We start from the raw sequence: 25,127 nt of genomic DNA, 5'->3' as shown, positions 1-25,127 counted from the left end.
TTTTATATAATAAATCTTTTAAAAAATGTAAAAGCATTGATATTTTTATACTAGACAAGCCTATCGAAACGGAAAAATGTTTAAATGAACTATAATATGATCTGTTATATTACAATACGTTAAGCAGACTCTCTGTAGGCTGCAAAAACTAAAAGTTTTAGCTCACCTGGGATGAAAGCTCCGGTGAGGTTTTGTGATCACTTTTTGTCCGGCGTCCTTCCGCGTCTATCTGTTTGTCCGTCTGAGTACATCCGTCTCGTGTGCACTACGTTTGTAGTTGTACTTGATACTCTCTGTATAATGATTTTAAGAACGTTGGTATCAAGCATCAACCTCTTAATTGTTATCTCATTATATTTGTCAATAAAAATATTTTTTTTAATAAATTAGTAATTAATCTATTCACAATGAGTTCATTCTTAAAATAACCAATGATTTAATTCCAATAACTTTTTTAAATTTCAATACATTCTTATTGAATTTGTATATTAACCCCTTAATTGTCAATACCTAATTTCAAACATTGGCTTCTTCGCTAGCCAAAGGTTTCTGATCCGCACGTGGGAAGCGGTGTGGATCAGAAACCCTTTGCTGGCGAAGATGACTTGAACGAGAAAAAGATTGATCATTGATGCCAGTTTAGCCGAATCGACCTGAATTTTTTACAGTATAAACATATTTTGTTGGAAGATTCTGTCTGATTCAGAATATTTTTGATCAAGGCTGTGTGTGAGGAGCGGTGCAGATCAGAAACCTTCGCTAGCGAAGTAAGTTCAAGCCGACCTCAGCCTGAATGTAGCACAAAGTACACGATGTTATATGCGGCTAGCTGCCAGCCGCTTAGAGCATTCATACAGTAATATCTATACAATAGATGTCGATGTTTTACAAAGACACGCTTAGGTAAGGTACAAGCTTCCTCTTAAATGCGAGGATGGAATGAATGAGAGGTAAGTGATACAGATACAGTTTTCATTTAAACAAAGTATAAACATCCTAAGGAGGCTGCTTAAAATCCGTGATTTCTGTAAACAACACCAATTTACGCTGCGAGTCACATTGCTTGGTTTGGCTCATATCTGCAGGTTATCGATTGATAAAGTGTGTGATGGGATTAATAATATATATTTCCTTGTGGTTGTTTTTATCTTTCATAGAAAGTTTTATAACTTATTAAAAAGCGTCCCTTCGCAAAATATCAATGACTTCACTGTATTCATATGTTATTTACCTTTTACCATTTTCAAACGTTTATTTTACTTGCGCGGATCTAAAAGAAAGGGGGGATGGTCCGAACATCTGGAAAATTCAAATTTATTAAATTCACTTAGTAAATTTACCGAAGATGTCTCGGACCCCTCGGACACCCCCTCCCCCTCGGAACAAAAACAATTCTTCCCCCCCCTCCCCCCGCGAAAAAATTTTCTTGATCCGCGCATATATAATTCTTGACCAAGGCATTTCCAATGGTCATTCAAAACCTTACACAGGAACCACAATTACTCGTCATTCAAAACCTTACACAGGACCCACACTATTGTACATGTAATATAGGAATTTATCTATTAAAAAAATTACACTTCACATACTAAGCTTAACTTGACACAATACATTCGCCGCTTCTTACCGCTGCGACATGCGTTCGATCCCCGCGGTCGACAGTGGTTGTTTGATACAGAGTCTCCAGCTCGGACACATGGATTTTTCTCCAAGTACCCCGGCTCTCTTCCACGTTAATCTTCCTCTTGCGCCATCATCCGTGGTACAAGGCTAGGTACTTAAACCCTAATGCCCTCCCGAAACTTTCAGTTATTTGTGAAACGCAATCGTGAAGTGTTGATTTCCATTTGTCTTATCAGTGCCTAAACGTTGCCAGCCGATTGAAAAAGTTCAATCGTTAACGAACCTTCCAGTACATATATTTTACTACACAGTTTCTCTTAATATTATCGCCATTGTCTGCTAGCGACTCTTTTGCTTTGATTGCATTAGAGAAAAGTAATTCCTCTTGAAAATAATTTTAAAAAGAAATATTTTTAAATCCGCATAATGTAACATTTTGTTGAAATGTTTTTTGCATTTGATGTTCACATTGTTCTGCTAATTTGTGTTTCTCGGAGATTACCAAACAATGACCGCTTCGCTTCATAATATGTAAATAATATCAATGTGAGGGTTAATGACTTGTATGATTGAGTATCGTGCTAGGGTTATTATGTAGCATTTTACATTCAAAACAATTAGGAATAAATCAATTTGTTGACTCATACACCTGGTTTACCTCCTTTATTTTTGTTGTATTTGTAAAAACAAATAGAGAAAAATACTTAAACTTTAATACTCGTGTTTATTTTTACCAAAGCTCTAGAAATTAAACACGTAAAAAATTGAGGTTGATATACGTGTATCTTGGTGTGATGCCCCGTTTACTATGTCAAACGCTTCATTCAGACATAAAAGTTATCAACATTTAACGCCTTAAAATATTGAACATCAGATATTGTTATACTTTCATGTTAAATACTGAAATCTGATTGGTTAAGACGCAGTTAATAATATTTACTATTACCCTCAGCGTTAGCAACGCACTTGGATACGGGTAACATTAAAAAATGTTACATGCGCGAAAATTATGCGCGTACGGTTCGCTGTAGAATTCACGTTATTCCTATATAAAAGCAGTAAAATTTTCTTAAAAATTTTAAAAAAGACATTCAGTATAACAAAATAAATAGTGCCTGTTTGGGAGGATAACAGTTGAAATTGACACCCCTCGAAAACCATTGTCAACCTCCGCTTCGCGTCGGTTGACAATGGTTTTCTTGGGGTGCAAATTTCAACTGTTACCCTCCCAAACAGGCACTATTTGTATAATGATAAACAATTCGATATCTCTTAAACATCGATCACTCAGCTTTAATTTGCAGAGTAAAATCAACTTTTGATGCTACATGTAATGTTCAAAAATGGCTTATAAAAATCATCGGAAAGCCAAACAAAACACAGGTAAAGTATATATTATCTATAACATGTTTAGTATTGGTTTAATGTTAACCCATGCTAGGTACCGTACATTCACCTGGTAGCCTGTGGGGCCAAAATCAATACAGCGTGAACGAGACCCCGACAACACGGAGGTCATCGGTCACGGACCACTGCATTCCTGTTCCTAGCGGATATAGCGGTCAACTAGTAGGATATTTAATAATATACCAGCGACAGTTGAATTGTTGCCGATTGGGTTGGGTTGTACTTAGATGTATGCATTTGTACTAAATAGACCACGTTTGGTTCAGCAATCTTCGGGTTACTGACGTTCACCTGGTGATATATCATACCTGTTAGTGCGTCTGGAGGACTGTATTCACATTTACATTCAGCAATGCCGTCACTAATATTGTATTAATGGATAATTTGTAATCATCTATATTTTGTGATGTTTCTTAAAGAAAACGATGGAGACTGTGGGAGTGTGATTATCGACAAAGTTCCTTCCATAAAATAAATGTGTGATGCTAACAACTTGGAGATATTAGTGATCTATAGGAATCATCCATCACTGGAAAATGGTTGGATATTACAATAACTCAACATTTGAGCTGGGGGGCTCAGGTGGGTAAATGTGTGTGTGTGTGTGTGTGTGTGTGTGTGTGTGTGTGTGTGTTTATCAGTAACAAAAAGTCATCTCTATATATGTATACACAAATACATATACATCATTTATCCAGACCTTTAAGTGTCATTCTTGTATGGTCAGATGCCCGTGAATAAATTTTAATGTGGTCAGTATAAATGAGATGAGTTATCAAACGACAGCACGTGTTGGTTGTATAAATAGTGCTGTTGCAATGCAGTTAACTCTTTGAAAGCATCTGAATAAACCGCAACTACATGTATGATTAAAAAACGCTGGAAAAATCTTTTAATGGTATGACAAGAAAAATGAATGGTGTCGATTTAATAAATTTCAGAGTATGCGGTTAAGTTACTTTACATATACATACCAATTTCAAAAATAATTGAATGAACACATATCGGCAAACACTGCGTTACATATGTCCAGACGTGTTCCCGGGCCTCTTTTACTCAAATGAACTGGAATTTTGATTAAGTACATAATAAAAAGTATATTGATAAGGGTTTGGTTATGTGCATTTGTTTTGTTGTTATAAACCAAAGCCAGAGTTATACATTTGATTTAGTATTTTCATTCAACATATTCATCCTAACTCCGAATAAACAATGATTACGGTTGGAAAGCAGTAACAAATAATACTATATATTCTTACCATTACACGCAATAGATAGGAGATGATAAATCATATTCAGTAAACTACGACAAATCGCATTGCAAAAGACAAGAACTGAAGATATACATGTAGTGAAAAAGTATAACAAAAATTTAAACTGCTTAACTAAATAAAAAAAATGTTAGAGTTACCACTTAACTCTTATATTCAATTGATTTTGCCCTCTTCTCGGGTTTTAAATTTTGTGATTCTTATAGAAAATACAGATAGCCAAAAATTATTTATTTTCATTTTTTTTTTATTTTCACAGAAAATAAAGCTCAAAATGGGATGGGCAGTAAAGAATTACATCGTATTCCTGAATGGCAACAAGTCACGTTATCATGGAGTGACGTCACAGTGACGACTACAGCAAGAACTAACTGCAAAATCCGAAAAGAAACTTGCAGCAAAACCATTCTAAATTCAGGTTATATTATAAATTTAGCAGTAAATAATGACATTTTAAGCATACAAATAGCCATCCCTGGATTTTCTCTTATTGTTATGACAATCATGTTGCCTTTTTTTACAGTAAGTGGTGAAGTGCGCCCAGGCAAATTGGTAGCAATTATGGGAGCAAGGTAGCGAAAAAAAATCTGTGATGTATTGAACAAAAACTGTTGCATCTGTTCCTGTTTTTGCTAGAATTTTAAAATTCACATTAACATTTTGCGTTTCGCATTTCGCTTTAAGGGTCACCTAAGTCGCTCAGATGACTTATTGTAATTGGTCATCGTCTGTCGTCGTTGCGCGGTCCGTGAATAATTTTACATTTTAACTTCTTTTTGAAAACTACAAGGCCAAATTTTAGTTTGAAGCATCTCTAGACTCAAGGACAAGAGCCTCAAGAGGAATCTAAATTGTGAAATGTATGACCTCATGTGCAGGACCAATAATCCCAGAAAGGCCAAAACATTTTGAAATTCTTATTCTAAACTCTCACCACAAATGTGGAAGAAAACTAAATTCAGCTAATTAATATTCAAGCATGAAGTCCTCTACCAAAAATGTGAAATTCGTGGACATTGGGTCAGAGTTCAGACCCTTGGGGAGGCCAATATGGTCATTTAGTAAAAATGTTATCAAAGAAAATACTCTCTGCTCCAATAAAAATTTGAGAAAAACTAAATGCATGGTTATGTTGTCCCTTAAGCCCACTACTTTAATGATGAAACTCATGGCCCATGGTCAGGGGTTCAGGCCCTAGGGTGGGGTCAACACGGCCATATAGTGAATATGTATTAAATTATTTGACAATCATCTACTATACTTCAATATATGTTTAAAAAAATAAGTGTATGGTGATGAGTATTAGCTATGGTGTCCATAAAGCCCTCTAAATATACCTAATTTGTGAATTTCATAGCCCCCTGAATCAGGGATTCATCTTCGAGGGCGGGGCAAATATGGTCAAATAGTGAAAATGTATAAAAATCTTAAAAATATTTTTTTCTCTACTTTCACAATGATTTTGATGTTCATGAAGCCTTCCGCCAAAATTATGAAATTCATGACTCCTAGGTTAGGGGTTCAGACCCTTGGGCGGGGCCATTGTTGCCAACTGCTGAAAATGTATTTAATCTTAGAAAATCTTTTTCTCTACATCCACAGCAAGGTGAGATACATGTAAACCAACTGTATGGTTATGATGTCCATGAAGCACTCTACCTAAATTGTGAAATTCATCAGACCCCCCGAATCAGGGGGTTCAGGCCCTTTATGATATTTTCTGTACTTTCACAGTCTTGGGAGATACACTAAATGTATTGTTATGATTTCTATTATGTCCTCTTCTTGAATTGTAAAATGCACTGCCCATAGTGAAGGGTTTGGGGTGTGACTTATTGGTCGCATAGTAACCATATATTTAATATAGATCATTTGCGTCACTCCGGTAATCGTACAACCGTGCATCGTCCGTTAACATTTTACATATCTACTTTAATTACCTGTGCGTTGTAAGATTGTATAATAAACTATATGCATGTTGCGTGCATTATAAATGAAACTGTGAATATTATAAAAGATTAACCATTTATAAAAGACCGCAGGTCTCTTTACACTAAATGTTTACAGTTTTTTTGGCCCCTGTAGCTAGGGTGTAGATAATCTGATATTCCTTTGACCTCCCCCCCCCTTTCGATTTTATTAATCAATGTCTTTCATTCAATAATAAAAGCTGGGATTAGAGTCAGAGAAGTCTCAGAATAGGGTTATGGCTCAAAAATGAAGTGACGGGTCCATCATTTACCCCTCATTGAGCTATAATACTCAGGTGACCGCCAGGTAGGCCTTATGTTGAATTTAGCACTCAAAATTATTCTTAAATTAACCAAAAGGTTCCTAGTATCGTAGTTTTTCTTTATACTGACACTGCTTCTTTTTGGTTGATTTAAAAGTGGCGCCGGAAAAACTTCATTGATGAACGTGCTTACTTTCCGCAACATCCGATCTCTGGCTGTTTCTGGAGAAATAAAAATTAATGACAGAGTCGTAAACAGAGATCAGATGAACGACATCTCCGCCTACCTACAACAAGACGATCTCTTCCTAGGGACACTGACTGTTAGAGAACACCTTCTTTTTAAGGTACAATGCTTCATTAAAACCAATCTTTCTTTTTTTTTTGGAGATTTTTGCGCTTATCTGAGTATTACATTAAAGTCTCATTCTGCAGGGTTTCTTGGTAGTTTTTTTTGTGGGTTTTTTTAAGACACACATTTTCCATTCTATAAAGGACAAATGATGTTCAAATAGGATGTTAAAAGTTACAATTGTTTTATTTGATATTATTCAATAACAAATTAAATTGAAAACATAAGTGATTTATTTCATACAATCTGCTTTTCAAAGTGAGGATCTATAGTTAAGTGTAGGATATATAGGCACTGAGCCAGCAAACTGAATATATAGAGCTCTAGAAATGACCAACGAAACAATTATTAAGAATTATCCAATTTTTCGGACAACAAGACTATGAACATCTCTTTTGAAGACACAATCTATACTTATAAATTAAGAAATAAACTACAAAACGCCTGCAGCAGAGTATATGCTTACACCTTTGGTATTTCAGCACATGTGAGATGATGTCCGTAAGATATAAATGAATTTTAACTGATGAGTTAATATTGTAAAATTAACCAAATGCCTACTTTCATTTTCGATAAACAAGCCCAAAATAGCAAAAATGAGAGGAGGTGGACACGCTCTGGTGGATACAAGTCAGGAGTAGTTTGAATCTTAATATATACTTGCAATGGAATAATATTGAATGATTACTTAAAGATTGAATATATTTACGGGTTGCTTTTTTTTAAAAAAAATACATAGAAGTTAAGATTTTATAAATGTTGAATAAATAATTAAAATAAGGCAATTCGTTTCTTCAATGGACGATTTTAGTTTTGATATTCATTTGCTTGCGAAGCACAACCCCTGTTGAGAGAACAGGTTTGAACTTTTTTGAACGGTGTAACTATACAAAAAGCTATAAAAGATAATAAATAAAATGGAATGATTTAATACAATTTTAGTTTGTTTAAAATATGCAAATAAATTTTGCATAACCGAGCGTGTTTTGATTTCATTCATTTTCATATCACAACAGAATGGTAGTAAGCTAAACCTTAGACATTAATTTGTAAACATTAAGAACAGATTATTGTCTACGTCTATTAAATATGCATAAAAAGGGGAAGTTTAATGGGGATAAACGAACCCTCCCCCCCCCCCCCCCCCGATTGTTTTTCAGTCTTTTATCTTGAAGTCTTATTTGGGACAGTAAGAAAATCTATATTGAAAAATTGACCTAAAGATACAAATTCAGAGAGAGATACACTTAATACCTGTTTACTGGTTTGAATTAAATACAATAAAAACAGTTTATTATTTCAGTCAGCTGCAACAAACATAATCAAGACCACTTACATGTAGATAATTTTCATTTCAGTTTAGATGTTCATCCCTGTCCGCTCCTTTAAATATCCAACCACGCAGTTGTTGTTTTTTTATTTCAATTTTAAAGAATAAGGAAACAATTCGACAAAGTATATACAAAAATGTACCAAAAAAAAGTATTATAGAATATTAATAAGTAAAGTGTTAATTCTCGCGCTTTCGCAGGGTATCATCCAGTAGGTTATAAAAAATAAATTAAAAACACAAACTAATACTACTACTAGAACTAGAAAGACCTTTACAGAACAACCACTATATATAATTATTAGATATTTGTTTTTAATACTTTGTACAGTAATGACCGTGCGGCCGATTATTTGGGTGAATTAGTGTCGGTTATCTTTAAAGCTATATATGCCGTTTTTAATGCTGTTTCTGCTATGTTGGAAACCCGACCCAAACTTTGTCAATGAGATGATCTGTATAAAAAACAGTTACGAATGCGCAAGTTCATTAATTAGTATAATTGAATATTATGATAATGTTATGTAAGGATAAATGCAAATGTTCTCATGCATATTCATAAACGATTCACGTAAGTGTAAATCTGCGCAAAATCGAGATGAACACAGATTTGAAAAAAAAAATGACAGCAGGTTTGTTTGCGAAATTAGATAATGAAAATATTTTTTGACGTTGACAAAACATATTTTTTCCAAACCTTTGTCATGAAAGAATAACCATTATCAATAAACCTTAAGACCGCCATTTTAATTCATACCCGATCAGAGAATAATTAAAACAGAACGGCAGTATTACCACTTTCAGGGTAACCTCGACTCAAAACTTTAGTCTGTCTGTCTTTTTTTTTCTTATGTAGCCTGCTATCAGCATGCTAACCCCGCTTTCGCGACGACTTCTTGTTTACATACTGAAAAGACTTAATTATACTTTTTAAAGCTTCTGAATTAGATTGCACAATTTGCAGAAATTTTCGAACTTATGTAGATCACCACACTGACAAAGTTTGGGTCTGGGCTGCGTTTTACAACAGGACTAGTCTTACGATCAAATTAATGAATGCTAATTAAAAACAAACAAATCAATATTTCATTTCCATGCCTGTAAAATATTATGATGGACATCAGAGTAGTTTAATAAATATGGTTATGTCTTTGTTCTGTTTTTTAAATATTATTCCATGAGACTGAAAATATTTACGACTCTGTCGCAAGTTCTTTTGTAAAACGCAGCCCAGGAAACATGTAGCAAAAAAAAAAAAACAGCGTTAAAACGGCATTAGTATCTTTAATAACAACACTCCTCGAATTCAGTCTATACTTAACGATATACTGGCATATGACAAGACGTTAAAGTTCTCTTTTAATTTAACTAAGGAATTTGTTAATCAGAGAATCGATTTTTAAGTATGAAGTAAAATAGTATTTATATTTCATAGTCATAGTAAACTACAGTTTAATGAATGTTTTGATACTGTTATGGTAAGAACATTCAGAGTATTCTACGTGATCCGTATTAGCTTTGATGTAAATTGGAAAAAGTACAAATTAAAGATAAGAGATTGTATGAATGTTTGATAATAATCTTATGAAAAATGTTCAAACTCAATTTATTCTCATTATCTTATTTGCTTGCTATTTCATAAAAGTATTTACAAAGTAGATTCGTTAATACGAGTTAAACAAATTTATCGTACTAGATAACATTTTTCTATCGAATTCAACAAATTTATTTAAACAAATTAAAATTATTTTGAAATCCTCAATGTTATGTTCTATTGATTTTAATATTTTTTTCAAAGGTATACAATCGGAGTTTTGTTATGATTTATCATTATATGTGAATTTTTATACATCGTCTTCTACAATAGAGCGTCAAAAGTGCATAGCATCCTTTTTCATATCGATTTGTTTAACACATCAATGACCAGTTGCAAAAATATAAGACCTGTGTTATACCATTGTGATCAGGCTTCACTGCAAATGGACGTAGATCAAAGAACAAGAGAAAGGAAAGTGGAACAAGTTTTGTTGGAGGTAATTTTTAACTATGATAAAAACTCAATAACACATGCCCTTCTCCCTATGACCTCTGGTTAATACTTAACAATGTATAAAGAAAAGTAGAGATCCAAAACATATATCGTATTGATAAATAAAAAGTCAAATGAAGCATACATGATTATCATTAGAATTGCTATGGAATCAATAGATGCTTAATATACATTCTTATTCTTACCCCTCAGCTTGGATTGTCCAAATGCGCTGATTCTATCATTGATCGACCATACACAAATCAACGAATTTCAGGAGGGGAAAGAAAACGTCTCTCATTTGCGTCTGAGGTACAGGTTTTTTACTTTCATTTATCATAGTGTTTTGTAAGAGTAAACGCTAAATCACAAGAATGTATATATTCATACTTACTTGTTGTAAACCAATCAATTAACAATATACAATTAATTAATTCTATGTACTTTACCGACCACACAAATTTCTGTAAACAGTCAGTAACAAACCTATTAAGTAATATTATTATGATGTATTTTTAAAGCTCCTGATGAATCCACCTCTGATGTTCTGTGATGAGCCTACATCTGGTCTAGATTCTTTCATGGCATCAAGCGTCATACAGTGTTTGAAAATGCTGGTGCATAAAGGTCACACAGTTCTTTGTACAATCCACCAACCGTCGTCAGAAGTGTTTGCTCTTTTTGATGAGTAAGTAGGAGACTAGGAAAACAGAACTGTGTGAAATATATGATTCGGAGAAACGTGTACACGTACTTGTAAATACAAAAGACAAATAGTGACACGTATGAAAATAGATTTATCTCTTAATAACGACATCTTTTCTCGTTGTTACGACTTAATTTCGTCGTTATAACATAATTTTTTTATCGTGATTAGAGGTATGTCAAAGACACGATGTAGTATCGATATCGATGATATCGACGATATTGTATCGATATCGATTCACTAACTTCAATAATAAAGAACTCAAATGCATATGTGCACAGCTATAACTGTCCATATTTAACGTCGATATAGTCGATATCGTATTTATATCGTTGGTTTTTTTTTCTCCACAACTGAAGTTGTCCACATTCATGTCGATTTCGTAACTATATCTAGTCTCGTTCAACCAGACGCTCGGCTGTCTCCGTAAATCTCTGCTCGTCGGAGATTTACGGAGACAGCCGAGCGTCTGGTTGAACGAGACTAAACTATATCGAGTCGCATTTATACACATTTCAGCTGTCTATTTTTAACGTCGATATCGTATTGATATCGAGTCGCATATATACAGAACTAAATCTGTCCATATTTAACGTCAATTTCAAAGGTATCGTATCAATATCGATTTTCATTTGTTTACAACTGAAGCTGTTCATATTTTATGTCGCTATCGTCGATATAGTCGATCTTGTATCGATATCGATTGGCATTTAAACACAACTACAACTCACTATATTTTTACGTCGATATCCACAACAAAAGTCTATATGTATTGTCGATATCGTGGATATAGACGATGTCGTATCGATATGAATTGGCATATGTACACAACTAAAGCTGTCCATATTTATTGTCGATATCATCGTTATTGACGATATCGTCTCGATGTTGATTTGCGTTTGTGCAGAACGTATTCAAGTACTTTGAAAAACCGTACCATGCTTATCTAAGTTTCGACGATACAGACGATTGCAATATCATTTACAATTCTAAATACTATCAATTAGACTTTCTTTTCATTGTTATTGATACTGGTTTAATTTTATTTCTGATGGATTCAAAGGAAATCATCAGAGCCAATATTAAGGTTGATATTGTCATTTTCATTTATATATAGGATCTCTCATGATTTGCGATGGTATATGATTTTTTTCCAACGAGTTCGGGGATAGAAAACACACAACTTTTTGGATAAAAATCATATACCATCGCGAATCATGACATATTTTTTTAATCACATGTTTTACCTCGTCTTTTGTTAAACCTTAATCTTCTCTGTAAAAGTTATAATCGTGAGCCGTACAAAACATTTACTGCAAGACATCAACAACTTTACGCATGTAAAAAAAAGTTCCTTGAACATTTAACAAAGAAACGTAAACATTTAATTTTTGAACATATCAATTCATGAAAAATATAAATAAAGTGACATTAAATGGGAACAACTCCGCACTTTTCAACTAAAATTAATTATGTTTGTACTTTTTCATCCGATGGCAATCAACCGCCTCAATCTACGTAATGTTTAACTATGACGTCACATGGCGTAAGAACACACAGTGGACTAAAAAAATTATCCCAGGATTTATAGCCACCGTATATTGAGATAAACATGTGATAAATTGTTATATTTGTTTTAATGAAATTATAAAGATCGATATTGATTACGTTATTTTGTGTACGATATCGCCTATCCATAGTCACTTTTGAAACTAAATAGTGTCGATATCGATATCGTCATTTTGTGTACGATATTGCCGATATCGACAATTTAATTGATTTTGCGACTTACTCAGTGTATGTCGATATCGATGTCAATATCGTCATTGTGATCAATTGTAATTCACCACTGTCATGCTAATTTTTTGTAGAATTTATCTTCTAGCTGAAGGAAACTGTGTATTTACCGGCTACACAATGAATGGATTAGATTTTTTTAGAAGGTACTGAAGTAGTGAATTGTTCTTGAAATGTAAAAGAATATGATTTGTTTAATATTAGATACAAAAAGGTTATCAAACAAATTTTAAAATTGTGAAGATTGAATGGGGTTTTCAGTGATAATAATGTTGTATGGATCTTTATTAATACATTACCATACATTAAAGAGGTTCCATCATAATTGCTATTTTTAAATTAAATTGGGTCATATCTCTCTTGTTAGGTTTTATTAATCAGTACATTTTCACAGTTTACGTTTTGAAAATTTTTGAATATTAAGAAATTGTTCGAATGAATCGCCATCCTTATCAAAACACTTCATAAGATTGTTTGTTGGTTTGTAGTCAAGGGTATCCATGTCCAATAAACTACAACCCCGGAGATCACTTCATTCTGACATTGGCAATGGTTCCTGGGCATGAACAAACTTGTCACAGAAAAATAGAGGTGAGATGAAGGAAAGAGCTTTAATTAATTATATATATAGGTGAAAATAAAAAAAATAAAATATATATATACGTTTATGACCTGGATTCATATTTCAAAGACATGAATGACCCGAATATAGTATGGATGCATACATATTTATCTTTGAACACCTTTAGATTAGAGCAAATAACAGAAGATAAATACATGTATGGTTTTTGAATAAAAAAGATTCTAGCTCTTAGCATCGAAACTGGGTAAAAAACACAGATTTCACGTTCAACAATCTTATTTCCTTTGTACAAAAGACGAATAGGGTCCCATAAAAAATATTTTTTTCTCGTATTACGAGAAAGATCTCGTTATTCCGAGTTAATAATCTCGTTATTACGAAGGAAGATATGTTAATTTTCTCGTTATTACGAGAGAAGATCCCGTTATTACGTTAAAAGACTAGTTCATCCTTTCAGTCTATCTTTTTCTTTCCAGAAACGTTAATTTAATTTTGATTTATTTTTTAATAACAACGGCCATTATTCATTAATTTTACATATAGTGATCGGATTTGACATTTCATCTTATATGAATAAGTGGTAAGAACTTCAAGTAATTCTACTTTGCATCTCAAATAATATTATCCCACTCCAAAGTAAATACCAGGTAGTCGTAGTTATAAAAACGTAATTCTATTTGCTACAGGTGACTTAAATGACTACATAGTTTCAATCATGGATATACAGGATTTACCCGAATTGTGCTTTATATGTTCATAAACAATCTTTATGTATATTGAAAATAAATGATTTTGTATATTAACATTTTTGAGTCTGAAAACAAATTACATGTATCCTTCTTATTAATAAATAGTTCAATTAATTTATTAATCAATCTGCATTGCTTCTTCTGATAAAATTTCTCAAAACAGCTTGGTCCGATTTTATTTAAAATTTAATGTATGCTTTTAAACGATGATTATGCTAAGTATGTTTATAATAAAAGACATTGCAGTAATTCATACACTTTACATAAAGAGAATAGGACAATGAACGCGCCATTTTAGATAGATCTTTTCCCGAAATAACGAGATCTTTTCTTATAATAACGAGATAATTAACTTAAATGAGATTTTTTCTCATAATAACGAGATAATTACCTCGTAATAACGAGATAATTAACTCATAATAACGAGATAATTAACTCGTAATAACGAGATCATTTCTCGTTATTACGAAATCTTTTCTCGTTATTACGTGATCTTTTCTCCTTATTACGAGATAAATAACTCGTTATTAAGAGAAACTATCTCGTTATATCGAGATTTTATCTCATAATAATGAGAAATGATCTCGTTATTACGAGTTAATTATCTCGTCATTATCTCGAAATCAAAATATCTTGACAACTAAGTACAGTAGATCTTTTTAAAATTTGCCAATATCCAATATCCAATGGCTGTGGCCCTTCATTTTAACAAATTTGAATCCCCTCCACCTAAGAATGCTTTGTGCCATGTTTGATATCTAATTTATACTATATTTTGTTTGCCAAACCACTTATCTTTAATTTTATAATTTTACTAGAATAATCACACAGATTTCGATTAATTGTAGAAATTCTGTAAAGAGTTTGAAAAACAGCAGACACAACAAAAACATAAGAAAGACGTCATTTGTTCAACATCTATGACGGTAAGTTTATTGTAGTAAATTATGTACTAGCATCGAATCATAAATAATTGCATTTTTAATGCAATGAGTTTATCAAACTTCAAATATAAGCCGATAATGAGTTACATCATGTATGCAATTTTCAATTTTAATGGCACTATTTTCAGCATCAAGTACTGCGTAGAAGGTAAGACATGACATGAATTTATATTTTATTAATTTTCTCAAATCGTGATGAACACGTGCATAAGCGTGCAGTCTTTTGAGCAAAAGTAACCTTTCTATTGCCACCTCGAATTTCACTATGGCATTGTGCTGTCTTCAGAATCCTTGTAAAAGGTTTCCAAAGGATGCAGTTTCGAAAAAATTCATAGATACCTGTACCAATAATAGACAATTGCCTAAAGAATGTAACTTGGCAAATCATTTTAGTGTGTCTAAGGTAGTATGGGACATCTCCATGTTGTGACGTATAATTATTTATTTATTTTTCACAAAATGTTTTACAGTAAGAACTTTAAAAAAAACGTTAAAATAAAGGGCTGACCACAAGAATAATAATAAGAACAATTTTCTTTTGATTGGATAAATCCTAACTGTGGTCGAAGGGTACTAGTATATCCCACAAATATAAATCGTTATCCCCGCTGTCCTTACTTCCAAATAACAATCAAAATCACTGCGTAACCCTTGCGCTTCCTCCACTTTAGTAGTAGCATAGTACATAGCTGAACACATTTAAATATTTTTGTCTAGGAGAACTAAAAGCTAGAAACAGAAGGAAAAAAAACCAAGAAACTGAAAAAAAGTTGGTAGCAGGCTTATATATAATTATGTATGCAAGTTGCAAGGGTGTACTTTTCTTGATCCAAGGGGGTCAGTTATAATCAGAGGGGTAGTGACCGCGGGCTAGTCCAATTATAGGAATATGCATGGTTTGTGAAATCAGTAGAAACAAAAAAGCGGAGATTGAAACTTGATATAATTGTGTTAATTCATTGATGACTATAGAGAAGCAACCATTTTACAAAGAAACAAAGAAATAAGTCAAAAGAATTCTCCTGAGGAAAATATGTTTTAAAATTTGAAAGCAGTATGAATTAAATAGGTTGATTTCATGTAAATTGAATACTTTGTCAAATCGTGTGGAGAAATATGATAATAAGTTTTCATGAATTACCAAATTCATCAGAATATCGCAACGTAACGGTGATTTTATTAAAAATCAAATGATGGGCAACACTTATAAATGTATAAAATTCTCTTTTAAAACAACTTAATGGGCGTCTTCAATATCTTTTCTCTTGATTATATCTCTATATGTCGAAATAAAAAGAAATGTGAACGCATTAATGTGCCCTTGATTACAGTATATATAACAAGAATCCTTATTCATATTACAGATACCAAGCTCCATTGTTTGAGCAATTTCGTTATTTATTATGGAGGAGTTGGGTGACAAATATTCGCAATCCATACCTTGTAATTCTCAAGTTTACTCAAGCAATGGTGAGTTTTATGCGATACGACCAATGATATTGTCACATAATGGTTTTTAAGACCTGGACATAGAAAAGGAATGCAAAATCATATAAATTTCAAAAATGGTTTCACACACGGATCGTAAAATTTTAGAATGATTTCATTGAATTATTTGAAAGGACTGTTTTAAACAAGGCATTTGAAACTTGGGAGCTATTTTTAAGTTTTTCACAATTTGCTTCTTACCTTAACAAGACTGTTAATTATCAAGGTAGGTAACTAAAAGATGTCTTTGCGAGTTGATCGATCACCAGATTTAGACATCTGCTTATGTGGTGGAGACTGCTTTGGTCATTTATTATGTTAAAAATGGTCCCTACTCGAATGATATCATCACTGATTTTTCTGTATGCACTTTTTTGCAAAATATGTAATTATCATTACTGATAATTCCGAGGACTTCTGAATGTAGAAAAATGTAAACTATCTCCGTAAGAAATCTGTTTCATTCCTGTAATTTTTTTTAGTGCAAAATGATAATTTGTCAATGAAGATATCGTTGATATATTCCCTTTCATCGATTTCAATTGCACTTTTTTCCGGGTATGTGTATTTTTATAAAAATCGTCCAAATGTGCTGAATAAATATCTTGGGACAGACTTTATTTACATTTCACTAATGACGAGGTGAAATCACGGTCGGGCCGTGATCAAATCTAATATGTTTTATCAGTTTATGGTGCGACCGTTGGGGCGAGCGCCGCATAGATTACATGTATATTTAAATACGCTCAGGGTACACGTTTCATGTAAAAGTTATAATCCTTCTCCGTGCCATGAAAGCACTTAAGGCGGGTACTTATCCACGGTTTCCGTGGTGCTAAGCGGACGAGAATCATCGACTACCCCTGGATGGAACACCAGTCTATTGCTGGTTAATGTCGCAGTGACGTAAAGTTTTCTGTTCAATAACGTCGCAGCCAGAGGGTTAACCCCCAGGGTAAGCCGGCGTCCATTTCAGGTGGTTGGACTGAGACAATGTAGATAAAGTGCCATGTCTAAGTGCACAACACACAACATCAATTGACCACAACGGGGTTTGAAACATTGACCTCTCTGTTACTGGCCTTACGCCCATGAACACTGATCCATGTGCTCGACATATTTCATAATGATGAATTAAAGCGTGGTTTAGCAAACGGATGCATGGACGTTTGCTTCCATAAAGCCCTTTGAGATTCATTGCATTTGATCTCGCCGCGACCTAAAATATCAACTCATAATAGCGAGCATACTGAATTTTTTGTCGTCAGAATCGCACCCACAATTCCATGTAACGTTAACGTTAAACTGCATATGGTTACCAATGTCATTTTCTCGCGGAAACAGATAAAAAAAATATTTTAAGAATGTTGTGCATTTAAAATTCTGCTGATCAAAAATTGGTTTGCATCACTAGCTTTTTAAAAAGTATTTAGCAGTTTGTTTAGGCGGATCCAACTCTGCACGTTTTTATTGAATCTGTTAGTGAAATTGCGATCGTGGAACTGAGATTTACTCTCAGACGGTCACACCCTTATATAAAATACTAAATTCTTATTTGTTTTTTTTTTAAGTTGATGCATCGATGAAGTAAACTACGCGCTAATTAAAATTCACCATTATAAAACGTATGTACCTGCTTGTATTTTAATAAAATTTATGCTGCACTCGCCGCCTCAGCGGTCGCACTGTAAAACATATTACTAAGATAGTACTAAAAAAAATGATTCCATATGTCGTTAAAACAGTATGTCTTTTTCCACAAAAATGACATTTTCTTCAGTACAAGACGTCAGGTACGAGAAACCTTATAACTCTTCAAAAATAACTAAAGTACCATTGTACAGTACTGTGTGATTAATAACTTTTGATTCCCCTTTCAGTTGTTTGCTGTTATCCTTGGATTGTTCTACTTAAAGACGGACAACAATTACACACAGGATGACGTCATGAATATTAACGGCTGTATATTCTTTGCTATAGTATCGTTAAGTCTAGATAGCATCTTTCCCATATTAAATGTAAGTACCTGGCCTTATTGAGAATATACTAATGTAATAGATACTCTGCACATAACTTTTCATCATGTTTTATATTTCGATTCTATTCAAAGGTTTTTCCTAGCGAGGTCCCTATTTTTGTGAGAGAGTATGGAAGCAAATTATATAGAGTGGACATTTATTACCTATCTAAAATTATTGTGGAGGTAACTTTTTTTGGATAAATTGGACACTAAACGCAAGAAAAAATTCAATGAAATTAATACACATGCAATGACCATAACATATATTACCCTCTATCTTAACCAATTTTTGCAGATTCCTATACACATAATTAATCCTGCTCTTTTCATGACGATTTTGTATTGGATGAGTGGTATGTAGTTTTTACAGTTTAAAAAACTTAATAAAAACTATACAGTCATTTTTCACTTTTTTATGAATAACAAATTTTTAGAAATTCAATAGCGTTACATTTTCATAAATAATTATTTTTTCAGGTTTGGTATATGACAAAATCCAATATCTGACAGCTATAGGAATATCTGTTTTGGTTGCTAATGCTGCTGCAGGATTTGGTAAAATATTGAAGTTTATTCGTGTGTATATTGAAAATCTAATACATGTGTATGAACTGTTTGACTACATGTATTATATTTCACTTTTTTCTGAGTTTTAATCTGGTTCCAGTATTTTCTCTTAGATTTTTTCTTCTTTTTTTTAAACAGGTTACGTCATTTCTGCGAGTGCGCCTTCCATAACTGCAGCTCTTTCTTTGGCGCCATTGTTACTAATGCCGCTCATGATGAATGGAGGATTCTTCTTAAATAATAGGTATTGATAGGATTTTGAAAACGTTAATAATCTAAACAGGTATGGTCACGATTTGAGCTGAATACTTCAAATTTGATTTGTTTAATTTTTTGTATTGTATAAGGTGTTTCCCCTTATATTAATGGTTACTCCAAAAATGCTTATACAAGGATGGATAAGATACTGAAAAACAAAAACAAAATATATAATGATTCTTTCAAAAATTGAATCCAAACGATGGATATTTTACATACAATCGATTTGTAATTCTTTACATGATTTGACATTGATTTGTATTTCTTTAGGTACATTTATACATGTACAAAACATATTGTTTTGATTTAATGTATGCGTACCAAACTCTTCAAATAGTATCACTTTTGAGAACTTCGGTGGCTTTTAATAGATAGGGGTTGTATTGCTTATTATCATCATAGTCTTAGCTATGATAAAAATCCGAACGATTTCAATTAGATGAACTGCTTTGTTGTGATTGTAAGGCTCAGTAATTAGGGTACTATACTTTAATTCACCTTAAAGAACCTTATTGGGTTCAAAACCACCAAAACATTCGGCAATTTTTTTTTTAATTTCTGTTTGTTAGAATATTCAAACTGACTACAATTAGATATTGTGCATTTGCAAAACAAAATATCAAGACTCATAACTCATCCAGTCATTCACCCAAAACCACGCGCAATTCGTTTGCAATTTCCTGCACACTCTCGAGGAAAATCGATATTATAAAGTACCGTGTAAATAAATGATCGTCATGTACAAACTGCATTCTAAAATAAAGGGGGGGGGGGGGTTTCAATCTCTCTGCAATACTAACTTCTGAGATTTTAATATATTATCTCAAAAAGCAAGCCAAAATACAACGTTCAAAATATAGTTGTGCTCGTTTAAAGAAATATGTTTGCTATTAGTGAGTTCCTATGCTTCCCCAAAAACGCATACCTTGCTGTTTACAATTTTTTTAACTCAAGTTTTTTTATGTATCAAGTTTATATTTCCGTAATTTTAAACCAAGTCTATATTTGCGTATTTTAAAATCAGAATGGATATTGATAATGTTCTTTGATTTAAATTTTCCTTTAATTTCAGAACCGTGCCTGTGTATTTCCTATGGATAAAATACTCGTCATGGTTTATGTACAGCAATGAGTTGATGATTCTAAATCAGTGGACCAATGTTGACCAAATAGGTTTTGTACATCTAAATGTTCAGTTGATGTTCCTCATGTTTGATCAGTAATTACTTAAGCATGGTCGCTGTTACTGTTTTTGTTTACGCTAATGTACACCTGTATATTTAAAGGTTGCCATAGAAATTCAACATGTCTTTCAAATGGAAAACTAGTCACAGAAAGCTTAGGGTATAAGAAGGTAAGATTTCAGACATAGTTTCTTATTGATACAGTTATCGTTTCTTATTGATACAGTTATCTGTCTTTTTCACTTTGATTTGAAATTATCACTGTTTTAAGACCTGTTTCTCTTTCAGGACAACATTCCTATGGATTGGATATGTTTAGCAGCGCTGACGATTGCTTTTAGACTTCTTTCTTTCACAATTTTATTCATTAAAGCCAAACGTTTGACATAATAAAAAATCTCAACGTGTATTTCCTTGTTTTACCTTGTCCTTGCTTAAGAAAGCTGGGTGGTCAACAAATTAAAAATTTATATTTGAAAAACCTTCTAAATATTTCTGTCATTTAGAGTCAAGAAATTTTCTTAATAAAATTATTTTAAAAATTGTAGAATCAGAAGAGAAGATTATATAATCAGTTAGAAATCATGGACGAGGTGAAATCTTTTTATGAGAAGCTTTTTAAAAATTCAGACTATGAGCTTTCTGATATAGATTTAGAATCAACTATCCAGCCTCATAATGTTCCAAAGTTAGATAAAACAACATCTAAAATTTTAGATAAAAACTAGAGTGAAAGTGAAATATTAAGTGTTTTAAAAAGCATGAAAAATAAGTCGCCTGGAAGTGATGGTTTCACAGCTGAATTTTATAAGTTCTTTTGGGCTGATCTTAAAAACTATATAAAAAAAGCAATTAACCAAATATTTTACGTGGAGAATTGCCAGTGTCTCAGAGGTTAGGAGTTATATCATGCCTACTAAAAGGTGACAAACCTAGGCAATTCCTAAAAAACTGGCGACCAATTACACTATTGAATGTTTTTACAAGTTAATATCTGGATGTGTCAGTCTTAGGATAAAATCTACTCTGGATTTACATATTTTTAATACTCAGACTGGTTTTATAAAGGGTAGATACATTGGTGAAAATACACGATTTATTTATGATCTTATGTCTTATACAGAAGTCAACAATATCCCTGGATTACTCATGCTTATTGACTTTGAAAAAGCCTTCGATTCAATTAATTTCATGGTCATTCATTTATAAGGTGGTACTTTTTTGGATTCGGAAATCATATCATCAAATGAGTAAAAATTCTCAATACAAAGAATGTGGGCGCTTAAGATGTAGATTCGGCAGGAATCTGGGCGCACAAGGAGAGTGAAAATTTCATCAATTAAGTTTGAATATTTTTCGAATTATAACCGTTATTTGGTTTCTGTTGGATGTGGAATGAGTGGAAAAATATTTGAAATGCAAAAGGTTTTATCATAATATGGGTCTTAATATAGTAACACGATGCAATTCATGCAAAATCCTACTTATTTACAACTGTTTTTAAATGATTTTGTTGTCTCTGGGTCTTCTCTCCACAAATTTGAAACGTGTAAAGGTAACATATTTCAACATTAAAAATGTCGCTTTTTAAAAAAAGATGGAGAGATGACCCAGAGATGACTAATTATGTACTTTTTCAAATTATTTTTTGAAGGATAAAAAACAAAGTCCATTGATATGACAGTATTATTTCAAACAGTACTTTATAGAGCATATATTGACAAGTCTCCGTGGCGCAGTGGTTTCGCCCTGGATTTAGTGAATACATACATTCAGTGTTTCGGGTTCAAGTCCAACTTGTGGTCTTTTAAAAAAAAATTAAACTTTTTTGTTTTAAATGTTTGTTATTATAACATGATGTTGAATTATAATATACTGGAATATTTTAATCTGTTTTTATTGATTTCTAAATCTGCTGTATGAACACTATAAAAACTTATTTTCTTATTATACTAGTTTTTTAGGATATACACAATATAACTTCATTAAAATATGTTTACATTAACATTTCCAACTAGTTATCGGTTTACCTCTCATTGCCATTTTTTGAAAAGCTTTGTGAGTTTTTTAATAACCGGAATAGCCATGTACTTCGACTCTCAACATAATACGTTTTTGTTGAAACCTGTACATAGCCTTTCGAGGTTATAGACATTTAAATCCCAATTGATTCGTGTCGAGGATTCCTGCAAACTTACAATCTTGTGCGCTCACTTTCTTTCTCTTATTTATTTATAGATTTCTATGATTCTTTTTTATCTTATGGGTAATTTAATACGATTAATAATGATATTTTTTATTCTATATAAGAACATGCAGTACAAATGTGGTCCTTGGACCAGCCACATATAAAGTTTGAGGAGAGACACATCGTCTTGACGGGAACTAAGACACGGAAATGAAATTACCTGAATGTCCACGCATCTCTTTGATACCGACAATAACCGTAGTAGAATTTTCTTTAATACACAAAGGTACAAATATAATATTGTAAAATCTTTCAAAAAGAACTATGAAACCTATAGCTTAAAGTTATGTGAAAAGGTACAATACTCTGATAGAAAATAATTTCCCCATATCTGTTAAATATCAAGATAGGTTTTATGTGTATATGTTTTCATAGATAAACTTAAACAAGGTGGATAGTAGACATGTTTTATTAAAACAACCTCTCATTCCCAGAGGCAGACAGAAACTCTCCCTGTGAGCATTTAAACAAAAACAGCTTTAAAAGTACAATGTGCTATTCACTTCTGTTCCTGCTTTTGAATATTTAATAACCTTCATTGACTTTTCATCACCATCTGGTATTAATATCAATACATTATACATATACTGCTTATCAGTGATTTGGGTTATCCAATTATTACAGTAACTTTACTATTTAAAAGTCTATTTGTTTATTTAAGAAGTTCAAAAACGGTTTTGGTTTCAAATGATGAAAATACTTGCAATTCTTTTTTTTAAATAATTATGTGAATTAACTCATTTCTTTCATTGAAATTCCTGAACAGAATAAAATAATAAGACAAATAAATAACCCTCCTTCCCAGCCAAAACCCTTGCCTTAAATGAAGTTACACGAAATATTATTAAAGATGACACTCGGCTTAATGTTTTTACTAAATATGCAGTCAGTTTTTGTGTTAGTAGACGTTTTTTAAACATTTTATATACATTAACACTAAATGACAATTTTTGGAGACACCCTGTATTAAGAAACTTATACACTATATGAGTGTTTGGCACCGCCCTAGGGATTCAAATCTCTAAATCTGGAGACATGAAATTCAAAATTTTGATAGATGGCTTTATTTTCTTTCTTTATATGCAGTCAGTTTTTATTCAGCATCAGCTGAAGTAAATAAGACGATTTAAAAAATACAAAACAATAATTGCATTAACACTACATGTACCAGTATAAGCCTATTTTGATCCCGCCCTAGAATATGAACCCTGCCTCGGGGGAACGAAATTTAAAACTTTTGCAGAGGATTTCCTGGTTAACACATTTTTCTTACATATGTGTGTTAGTAGAGAAGGTGATTTTTAAACATTATTGCATTTACGCTATATCTATATGACCATACCCCCCCCCCCCCCTTACGGCCTAAACCCCTGACCCAAGGGCCATGAATTTCTCAATTTGGGTAGAGGAGTTCGTGGACATGAAAACCATGCATTCAGTTTGTGAGGGAGGAGAGAAGGTTTTTTGAAAATTTAGATTTGTTTGCACATCGGGCCCCGCCCGTGGCGACCCGGGGTGGAAGATCTATGAATATCACAATTCAGATCCCTCTCACCATAGAGATGCTTCACACCAAAACTGGTATAACAGTTGGCCTTGCAGTTTTCAAGAAGTGAAAATTGTTAACGCATGACGACGGTCGAAACCCAATTGCAATTGGTCACCTGACTCAGGTAAATAAAAATATATCGTAAATAAAAAAAAAGTAAAAAAAAAAAAAATTAATATATAGACCGGGGGGGGTGGGGTGTAGGTATATAATAATCCACAAACCAGTGAAACTACAGACCACAGTCCATTTACAAATTATTAATTTTCCCTAAACCCATGCTCCATCTAAACCTTGGCTCAGATAATTGCCCCTTAGGACAAATGAATTCAGCCACACTTGTCTTTGTTCTCATAAGCTCCTTATCATTGACCATAAAAAAGTTTGCATTGTGAGTTGATAAACATAAATTTAGTTGAGAACAGTTGGCCAGACCAATATAATTTCTTGTTCGTCGGAAATTCAGTGAGAAAGGGTACGACCGGGTGAGCGATTAAATAAAATTATTTTTGTAGCCAAAGGCTTAGGCGGTACATAAATAAACTTGAGCTGACAGCGCAGAATTTCCTGGATGCGGTAAATAAATATTATTTTTATTAATTGCAGTTTTATTTAAACTAGCACGCGGAGTCCGACGAACAAGGAATTATATTGGTGTGGTCTATAGACAAAAAAAATCCTTGTTAATGTATTTATAAAAAATTTCGTTTTAGAGTGTTAGCTGTTTACCGTTAATTAATAAAATCTTTAAGGATTACCCCCCTTACCTTTCAACATTAGTGTACAATA

The 25,127-nt window shown here is 32.8% G+C and overlaps 1 protein-coding gene across 3 annotated transcripts; it reads left to right on the top strand.

The window, feature by feature from the left end:
• Positions 1 to 879: 879 nt before the first annotated feature.
• Positions 880 to 20,950, top strand: LOC128163471 (protein white-like). 3 transcript variants are annotated; one of them, XM_052827078.1, is made up of 21 exons: positions 880 to 903; positions 3,450 to 3,612; positions 4,561 to 4,719; positions 4,825 to 4,873; positions 6,692 to 6,881; positions 10,184 to 10,249; positions 10,459 to 10,557; positions 10,767 to 10,933; positions 12,823 to 12,894; positions 13,237 to 13,339; positions 14,929 to 15,006; positions 15,153 to 15,172; positions 16,389 to 16,494; positions 18,393 to 18,530; positions 18,623 to 18,715; positions 18,828 to 18,885; positions 19,010 to 19,087; positions 19,238 to 19,343; positions 20,430 to 20,530; positions 20,644 to 20,711; positions 20,830 to 20,950. In XM_052827078.1, the coding sequence occupies exons 2-21, from the start codon at positions 3,567 to 3,569 to the stop codon at positions 20,929 to 20,931; spliced, it is 1,899 nt and encodes a 632-aa protein (XP_052683038.1). In that variant the 5' UTR covers positions 880 to 903; positions 3,450 to 3,566; the 3' UTR covers positions 20,932 to 20,950. The 3 variants fall into 3 exon arrangements, with proteins under 3 accessions (XP_052683038.1, XP_052683040.1, XP_052683037.1); XM_052827080.1 differs by lacking the exon at positions 880 to 903 and adding an exon at positions 934 to 950; XM_052827077.1 differs by lacking the exon at positions 880 to 903 and having other exon boundaries at positions 3,016 to 3,612.
• Positions 20,951 to 25,127: the final 4,177 nt, after the last annotated feature.

The sequence above is a fragment of the Crassostrea angulata genome, chromosome 9 (genome assembly GCF_025612915.1).
Source record: "Crassostrea angulata isolate pt1a10 chromosome 9, ASM2561291v2, whole genome shotgun sequence".
Lineage (NCBI taxonomy): Eukaryota > Metazoa > Mollusca > Bivalvia > Ostreida > Ostreidae > Magallana > Magallana angulata.
Note: the sequence above shows the minus strand (reverse complement) of the source record. Positions and strands in the feature narration are given on the sequence as shown.